General features: G+C 44.6%; 1 protein-coding gene across 1 annotated transcript in view; it reads right to left on the bottom strand.

Annotated features, from left to right (window-relative positions):
• wdr11 (WD repeat domain 11) overlaps window positions 1-10,000 on the bottom strand; it is a 74,655-nt gene that overhangs the window by 17,936 nt on the left and 46,719 nt on the right. The window contains 8 exon segments of the mRNA XM_076974164.1: window positions 2,426-2,600; window positions 3,463-3,528; window positions 3,825-3,887; window positions 6,434-6,516; window positions 6,518-6,543; window positions 6,719-6,890; window positions 8,352-8,466; window positions 8,664-8,770. Coding sequence (XP_076830279.1) covers window positions 2,426-2,600; window positions 3,463-3,528; window positions 3,825-3,887; window positions 6,434-6,516; window positions 6,518-6,543; window positions 6,719-6,890; window positions 8,352-8,466; window positions 8,664-8,770 — 807 coding nt within the window.

The raw sequence follows: 10,000 nt of genomic DNA, 5'->3' as shown, positions 1-10,000 counted from the left end.
GAACATGTTGCATTTTCAAAACAGCCCAAAGCCAATCAAACAGAATGCAATAATGCGAAAAGCCAACGCACACTATCCTCCCCAATATCAACGCGACATTGATTTAGATCTGAAATCTTGCATTTGAAATATTCAACCCGAGGTGTATGCCAAAGCAAAACAGTCTGTCTAATACAATCATGAATGTCACATTAGGGACGTGTAAAAGTTCAACTGTGTCTTTTAAATGCTTGTAAGAAGCATTAAACTCAGACTCAAAGGCACATCAGACAAATAAACCTTTAGAATCAATCTTTTCAGATACTGGACGTCTGAAAATCTCATTTTCTTTTGATGCCTCTTTGGAAGGCTGGCCTGGAGCCATTAACTGAAAGACTGTGATTTATTTGATGGATGGGAGTTTGTGCTCATGCACTGGACAGAGGCCTCCCACCCCCCCCCCACCTCCTCCCACACTCCTCCCACCCCCCCCCAACCTCCTCCCACTCTCCTCCCACACTCCTCCCACACTCCTCCCACACTCCTCCCACACTCCTCCCACTCTCCTCCCACACTCCTCCCACTCTCCTCCCACTCTCCTCCCACACTCCTCCCACACTCCTCCCACACTCCTCCCACACTCCTCCCACTCCCTCCGTACCTCAGAACACGTTACGTGCCTCGTGTCTGCTCATCACAACCTTCTGTCCAGTTTTGACACTTGTTTAAATTACATTTACATTACATTTAATTACATGTAAACCAAATCTGATATTGATAGCGTTAGGGCAGAACCCAAGGTAAATCTGTAGGGTAACATACAATTTTAATAAGTATTCATTAACAAAAGTGTAACATTCAGTGCCTCAGAGATCCCACATCTTAACAGTTTAAGGCACCTTTGGCTATAAACAAACCGTGCGTCCAGTCAATCTGGGGTTTATGACCCTCTCCTTCTTGCAGCAATGTTTTCACAGTATGACATTTCCAGTTTTGCAAGCACTAAACGCTCCGTCCAGACCTGGTAATGATGTCTCACTGGGGGTTCCATCTGAACTTTAACTAAATGCTGCAGGGTACTGGCCAACCCAATTCCACCATGCAGCGGGACCACTAGGATATTCTAACTGCTGAGCACAGTACTGCCAATGTATTTATGGTGGGGCTGGTGTCTCAAGGTTCAAGGTAAGGAGCTCTTGCAGACACCTTCAAGGTGTTTTGGTTTTTTTTATTTAATTTTTATTTTTTTGTCATTTTTATGTATGATTTCGACCTTGCTGGAGAGGCTCCCAGAAACACTCGCACTCCCAAACATTCTGTATTTGGCTAGCAAAACTATCCAGTAAAGAAACAAACCAAAAAGTAGCCACTACAGCCCACGCTCATGGATCACGGTTGATTTTAGGCCCACAGTTCTAGAAACAAAGCGGCGGCTCACATCTCTACATATCGATTCCACGACTTATCCACCGTGCCCCGCTCTCACGAAATTACGATACTGTTGGCCACGGCAACTCTCCAGACGGCGAGACCATCCCGCTGGGTGGAGTAGACGTTAGTGAGACGTGCCAATTAATGGCAAGCAGACTGACATTTGTAATTGAGAGCGAAACGAGCAGGATTGTGGAGCGTGGGCCTTTCGTGCCTTTGTCTGTCTTCACCCCGCTGTGGAGACGGGAACAGACACCGGCCATTACCAGGAGACAGATAAATGAAGGCTGGACATTCATCTACTCTCTCTCTCTCTCTCTCTCTCTCTCTCTCTCTCTCTCAATGAGTAGGCGTGGAGGACGCTGCACTGGGTAAAGTGTGAAAGAAGGGGGCGAGGCTTGGACGTCATTAACTCACTGTCCTCTTGCACACTCAGGTCCGGCTGGTGGGCAGATCGATGGCAATTTAACACCAGTTTAACTTCGGTTCAAACTGGGACTTTAAAGGCAGAGCTGCAGATGGACTGTATTCAGAGGTCTGTTAATTGGATCTCTCTGCTTTCAGCCTCGTCAGCATGAGCAGGGCAGGATTCATTTGCAGCATCTTGGAAAAGAGTTCAGATGAGATTTGACTCCTTTATCTCAGATGATCACAGCAGTTCAGACTGCAACTTGCATGATGCAACTGAAGGAAAACACGTTGGGGCGCTTGGCCGCCTCCACGCTCCAAACGTCTTGAGGAAATGCAAATGCTGAGAACATTTGGTGTCTTCAAGGCTGAATTTGATGATTAATGATAATGGAATATGAGCCCCACCTTAACGACGCAAACCGCTGCAGACCACAACATCTCATTACAACAGACAATAGCACTTCAAGCTAGGCCAGACGGCACCATATTTTACTGTTTACAGGCATGGCCTGCCTGTGTGTGTGTGTGTGTGTGTGTGTGTGTGTGTGTGTGTGTGTGTGTTCCCTTTGTGGTTGCCCCCTGTAAGTAACGTGGTGTCACGTACCTGGAAGAAGGAGCTCTCACACAGCGTGTCATGGCAGATATCCAGGTGGGCCTGGGGGCTGTTCTGTGGCGGGGAGGCGGGGACGGGCCTGTCCAGCTGCCGTGCCTGGGCGAAGGACTGGAGGTAGTGAGCCGCCACCGTCCAGAAGTGCAGGTCCGACTCGTCTCCGAACAGGCTGGGTCAGAGAGTGGCAGTACCGGTTCAGTCAAAGGAAAACGTAGAGGTCTAATGTGCTAGCATTCCAATAATGTGCCAGAAATCCTCCACTGATGTGCAAGCATTCCACAAACGTGCTAGCATCACGCTAACGGGCCACTATAAACTGAGTTCCTTTACACCTGGTAAAATTACTTATCAGACTAGCTGTTAAATTTCCTTGAGTTCTAAACGGGGCAATGAGAACTCAAGGAAATTTAACAGCTAGTCTGATAAGTAATTTTACCAGGTGTCAGAAATTGTGTTGTTATCCTAAAAATATACAATTGACCTGAGTGCGGTACTGTCTTGTGCCCACTAAAGCAGCACTTGGTATGATATTTTTCCAGGAATGAGAGCAATAATATAACTGTGAGGGGAAAAAAAAGTATTTTTATGAACAGCAACATGAACAGAGAGCGTAGCTCTCACAGATGCAAGAATATTACTTTCCAGTTCCTCTTGAAGCACTGAAGAGATAATCCACTACAGCCTTCACACGGAGAGTTCTTCAAACATGGCTGCATTAAGTAAACTCACTTACCTGTTTTTCACAACAGACGCATCTGACACACATAAAAATTTTGACCTATCAGAATTCTTGATATTGATTCTTGAATTCTTGATCTCTATGATATTCATTTTTTGATAATTGACAGGATACTAAACCTGGTGATTTGAAATTGTATCGCTAAAATTTGTAATATTAAATAAGAGCTGATCTTACAGGAAACAGCTACAGGCACGCATACACCCATAGGAATATACACACGAACACACAGGGACACACTCACACAGGGACACACTCACACAGGGACACACTCACACAGGGACACACTCACCGTGACACCAGGAGACAGCGTTGAAGCAGGTTCAGCTCTGGGTCTTGGAGCACACTTTTGATGTCACTGAGAAGAAAGACACAATACAGCTGAGGACACTGAAAAATAAAAACAAACAAACAAACAAAACAACAAACCCCATAGCCACTCATCTTTCACGAAATGGAGAAAAATACAGTGTGCAGTTGGACGACAGCTTGTATTTACAGACCTTCCAGAGAGAAAGAAAAACAACCAGGGCTTTATGCTTCGCTTGCTTGTTCTTTGATACTGACAGGGTGAGAAGCCCCGCCCCCCAACCCCGCCCCGCCCACCCCCACATCCCTCACACACCCCACATCTGACAGTACAGTATGACTCACTTAGACAGAGAGTTCAGCTGCTCCTGCACCAGCCCTTTGATTTCATCTTTCTCACTGTAGTCCCTGAAAGGACACGAGAGGAAAGGCTTGTTAACGTCAACACCTCGCCTATGAAATGTGACCGCTGATTCTCAGGGGCAGGGAAAATCTAATTAACAGGGCAATTCTGTAAATGCAATCGGTACAGCTTGTGAAGGAAAAAACATATTCAAATGTATAATTGTACAGCATCACTGGCAACAGAGAACAAAATGGACTGCCATTAATTAACGCCTTATACTATACTGCCTGGTATTCATTTGAAAGGGTCTCAGTTACCAGAGACAGAAATACCATCTCTCTCTCTCTCTCTCTCTCTCTCTCTCTCTCTCTCTCTCTCTCTCTCTCTCTCTCTCTCTCTCTAGGAATACCATCTCTCTCTCTCTCTCTTTCCACTGAGCCTTCTACCTCATTGACTTTACCAATGCAGCTGTTGTTTTACATATTTTACAAGTAATCATTTTAAAAGACCAATCAAATGAGACATCCTTGGGAAAAAAATATTTGAGCCACACTGATTAAAAGAGAGAGGAAACCAACCAAACAAGCCAGGGCATAAAACAAACAGATCATCAATGTCGAGAGGAAAGGAGACATGAGAACATCAGGAAGAAGGTGGTGAAGCCCACCAGTCTGAGGAACTCTACAAGAACATCTCCAGAAGATTCCAGATCCATGCATCCACTGTAAGACCAATCCTTTATAAACGGAGGGCACTGAGCGCGACTGCTCCCCTGCCTACAAGTGGACGATCCGTCAAAATTTACACCAAGAGAAAAGGGGCTGCCGGATCACCGAAACAAAAGTAATGAAGAATGGCAAAATAAACGTACTAACAAAGTATTGTTTTTCTATATTTTTTGCACAGTGCCTGGATAACGGACTGATTCTTATTGTTCACAAGTTATTTTGGACGAGTCCGAGTCAAGTGGAGACACATTAGGGACGAGATTCAGTCAAGTCTGAAGTCTTTTGTTTTTAGGTGACTTAAGTACATTGACTCCAGTGCCCATCTCAAGTCTGAAGTCTTTTGTTTTTAGGTGACTTAAGTACATTGACTCCAGTGCCCATCTCTGCCTCCACAGAGTTGCAGACTTCTCTGGTAGCATCTGGGATAAATGTATATGCAGCTACAATCAGGAGAAAAATCAGTAGACATAGACATCAGTAGAACATAGAAGCCAGCTTAAACTTTGCCTGAAAGCACTTGGACAAACCAGAGGATTTCTGGAAGTCTCAGGACAGATGAGTCCAAATTTCAATTATTTGGCCACAACCACAGATGCCATTTTTGGAAAAAAGTCAACATTGCAGATAAAGAGAAGAACCTCCTCCAAACAGTGAAGTATGGTGGTGGAAAGGTGAAGGTCTGGGTCCACTTTTCTATCTCTGAACCTGGACGAATCCATATTATACAGGGAACCAAATTCTTGACCAGAATCCCCTGCCATTAGTCATGGAGTTGAAGCTGGGATGGAAATATAGGATTATGAAACAAGACCACGACCCAAAGCATTCCAACCAAACTACCAAGGAAAGTTTTAAGAGAAAGAAGATTGCACTCTGGATTGTCCCAGTCAAAATCCAGATCACAATCCCATAGAATTGCTGTGTGAAGATCTGAAGTGGGCGGTACATGTCAGAATCCCTCCAACGTCTTCAACTAAGGGACTTCTCCAAGGAGGAGTGGGCAAATGTCCTAAAGAGCTCTGTGTCCCTTGTTTGGAAGGTCTGCTTTACACATTGGGATTTGGATTTTAATTTCATAAGATTATTTAAAAATTTTTTTAGAACAATGACCATATTTGGGTGGTTGACAGGAGTGTATACACACTCGCTTCAAATCCAGTGTATGACTGGAGACCAAATCGAGTTTTTACTGGATTGATCGCCGAAACCTGATGAAAGAAGTAGGGGTTACATTCTGGGAAGCGATATTCAGGAAATTGCTCGAGGGAACAAAAAGAAAATGACATTTGCACAAAGCACCTCTGTGTCATATTTCCCAATTTAGTTCTGTTTAGTATGTAGGAAGTTATTTGTAAAAGAAATGTTACCAATGCCATTGTAATTTACATTCTTTTTATTTCTCCCAAGCAGAAAACTGAGCCAGTAAAATTCTTGGACAGTTTCATTATACGTAAAGGATCTGCTGTGTGTCAGAGGGGCTTTCATGCCCAGACGTCTAAAATGCTGAAGTGTGAGTCATTATCTTAAATAAAGATCTTAAATGCCTTGATGAAAAACTACTTTAATTACGCAACTGGAGACATGTCCTTCGTAACTCAGCGTCGAGGACTGTGATGTTTCACCTTAGCCAGACACGAAGGACTTGTTTTGTCTTTTGCGGTTTCATTTTGAGACTAGACCAGATCATGTTCATCATGTTGTCATGATGCATTCATATGACCATGTCACCACCAGCTTCACAAAACTACTTCAAATGCTCATGTAAATTCATTCAGAGTTCATGTCATGGAAAGTCTCTGAGATGTAATAAATACTCATATGACTTCCATGTGATGGTGTTTGGGTGGTGTCAGTGCTGTATGACGGTGTTTGACACGCACACTTGTGTGATGTCCATGGTGAAGGATCCAGACCAGGGTTGCAGGAGAAGGAATGCCTTAAGTGTTAGAGACGCTCGGGGGGGGCAGTAGGTATGGGCACCACACTGGATCTGTGGGGGGGGGGGGGGTGTGAAGGAATAAGAAAGATTCAGACAGCTAGCTACTGAGAAGTATCATTAACAGGTATAACTACTAGGAATTAGGACAATAGGTTCAGACTTAGTTCAGACCCTTCCCCCAACCAAACCCACACACACCTGTCAGGTCCTGCTCACCCACACACACCTGTTAGGTCCTGCTCATCCATCCGGTAGCTTGCAGACTTCATGGCCATCTCCAGGACACGCACACAGCCATCATCAGAGGCCAGCACCACCTTGTCCGAGGTGCACCAGTCGATGTCCAGAATACGGTAGCTCACGTTACGCCCCACTCTAATGCTGCTTACCATCTGCACCTGCTCGTGTGTGTGTGTGTGTGTGTGTGTGTGTGTTTGGGAATAAGATGAAAGGTTCATTAAAAATGATTCAACCCCAGAATGATTCCCTAATATGGTGGAAGGTGGTTGACATTTTGCAGCAATCTAATACTATCGCCTAAAGGATGTTTAAAATGTGTTGGCTATATTGTCATGGAAACAATTAAAAGCAGCAGCATTTCAGTCTGTCAAATGTCAATTGGTTCAATTCCACGTTGTTATTACAGTTGGAAAACAAAAACAACAGATGTTGGATGAGGAAGTGCATCTTTTGATTAAGGAGGACCATCAATATTCGGGCATGGAAACACTGGCTAGATCTGCATATATCCCTACATCAGAACCACTGAGCATCACGGAGGGAGGTTTCTTTAATAAAAGCTGATGATCCATGTTCACCAGACACACACTCCAGTTACCCACTGTGCATTATTCAGTTTGCTTCAAGCAAGCTGATGGGGTGTGTGTGTGTGTGTGTGTGTGTGAGAGTGTGTGTGTGTGAGATGAGAGAGAGATGAAGTCGGCGTTGTCAAAAACACAGTGATACACTGTAAATCAGTGTGTTTGTGTGTGTGTGTGTGTGTGTGTGTGTGTGTGTGAAAATGCAGTATGGCAGTATTCTCTAGCTCAAATATCTCTACAGACCATCAAAGTCTGGACCATTTATTTCTGATGAAGTCGGCTACTGCAGTTCTGTATGATAACTCTGATGAGACCCGATCAGTTACAGTTTGCGTTGATGCCAAAACTGTATGTGATATTTTTAACCCCAACTCCCAATTCTCAGGATGGTGTGATCACCTCGGACTCTACACATATAAGCCTTTCTCCACTTCTTGGGAGTTCAAAGCAGTATCAATATCAGCTTTATTTAATATTCCCATTTGTAGTGATACAATTTCGAATCCCCAGGTGTCAATTATAACAAGCAGCAACACTCTGACTGAGAGTTGTCCTCCTAGCAAAAGATCCAACCCACACGAGAGGCAGAGGAAGAGAGTTCGATGGCAGAACCCTGAGAAAAAACTCAATTGAATAAATAATGACACAAAGCCCCTAACAAGCTACAAAAGCAACATGTCTCCAGAAAAGTTGAAAAGTGGAAAAAAAATGTCCAAGATGAAGCTTCTTCCTAACCTGCGTGCAGATAGATAAATGCCTTTTTTGCAAGAAGTTCAAATGTTGTGTTTATTCGTTTAATGAAAGGCAAGATGTAGCAGTCTTGTAAACATAACCAAATCCACTGAATATTTATGAGAAAAGCAACAATTTAAAAAACCGCTGAAGAAGTGAAAAACAAATAAAAAGCAATGAAGAGGCAGTTAAACATCATATTTGCATACTGTCTAGATTAATTAATGTATGCTAAATTAATTAAGGACTTTATACTGCTGTAGTAAATGTAGATGTGCCTTTGGTGAGTGTTGAACTGACGGTCACCTCTTTGGTGTCCCAGACATCTACACCATCAGTGTACATGACCAAGAGCTTCTGGTTACCCTTCCCTGGGGCAAACCGTATCTTCTTCACCCAGCCACGGTGTGTTGGGAAACCCCTACAATCAGAGTGAGGTTTAGGCCTAGCTACATCAGAGATGTCTTCTCAGAACCCCTGAATTTTTAGTTGCTCTCCAAAAAGACCAATTACAATTGAAACAGCACTGCAATCTGTGCACTGCTTGACTGGAGCTCCAGCCATGAGGACAGGCCAGAAGACCTATGTACCACTAGAAGAATGAAGATGTGCTCGTACCTGCTGAGACGGGCCTTCAGATCCCAGAAGTTCAGGTTGCCATCCACATCTCCCAGAACTAGTGTGTCTCCCTTCCATGCAATGCAGGCGATGCTACCCATACTGCCCTGCAACAGAGCAAAGGAACTTCATTCTAGAGCCCCGGGGAACGAACCCAGCGAAACCCTGGTCTCCCCACGTGGGGGCGCTTCTCTTGTATCTCCGCGTGCCCCGGATACGACAACCTGCAGTGTTGAAAGGGCAGGAGGACACAAAGGGATGAGAGGTGGCGGGCGGGCAGGGCTCACCTGAGGCTGAGCTGTGCTTCTAATCTCGTTTGGATGGCAGTAACCACCGAAGCAAATGGCATCGGCTTTGTTTGCTTGTTTATTTACTGCCATCAGCCTCTGAGGGAACAAAGACTAACTCACACAGCGAGGCAACAGCTTGCCTCTGATCCCTTTCACGCACTCTTCATTGTGCGAAAACAAAACCCACGTCACACGGGGCCGTCAGAGGGCTGAGAGGCTGCTCCAAGATCCCTGATCCTCTTCTCTGATAACCACTGCATATGTGCAGACATGTGTCTGATTATCAGACTGTTTGCTTTGCAGTCTGCATCAGGCACTGTTGCAACTTATTAGCCATATTCTCCAAAAGGAATGAAGGTCATTTAAGCTTTCATTTTTATATAATTACCACCTTGACTGTTAAATATCATTATAAGATGACCAAGTAAAAATGAGGGGGGTAGCGTGTGTCAAACCCTAGACGTCGGATTGGCTACCATGTATGTCAATCAAAATACAACCGTCAGTGCAGATGGACGATAGCCTGTCATTCATCCACTACTTTTTAATGTCGTGCGATCTACCCACACTTCCTTCACGATCTACCCACACTTCCTTCACGATCGACCTGTAGATTGCGATCGACGTATTGGGCACCCCTGGACAAAGGTGTCAGCGCCACTATATTTCAACATGATACAGGTGTAGTAATCAATAAGAATATGGCTCCATAACGAGGTGCCTGCTAATTGTTTTGCATATGTTTTCTGCAGAGAGAAGGGAAATATAAAGATTATGTGCACAGGTGTGGGGAGGTGTGGGGAGGTGCTGTGGGGGAGGTACTGGGCTCCTCCGGGGGTGGAGTCAGCAGGACGTGGAAAACCAATTACTGCAGCTTTTCAGCCGACAGACTAACAGATGAAAACAGAAGAAGCTCCAGTCTGCTTTCAGTTTACACTAGTTGTCCATCACACCTATGGAACCCTAAGTGCTGCCTCACACACACACACACACACACACACACACACACACACACACACACACATCTGGTCAGTATTCAAGATAATG

The sequence above is a fragment of the Brachyhypopomus gauderio genome, chromosome 15 (genome assembly GCF_052324685.1).
Source record: "Brachyhypopomus gauderio isolate BG-103 chromosome 15, BGAUD_0.2, whole genome shotgun sequence".
Lineage (NCBI taxonomy): Eukaryota > Metazoa > Chordata > Actinopteri > Gymnotiformes > Hypopomidae > Brachyhypopomus > Brachyhypopomus gauderio.
Note: the sequence above shows the minus strand (reverse complement) of the source record. Positions and strands in the feature narration are given on the sequence as shown.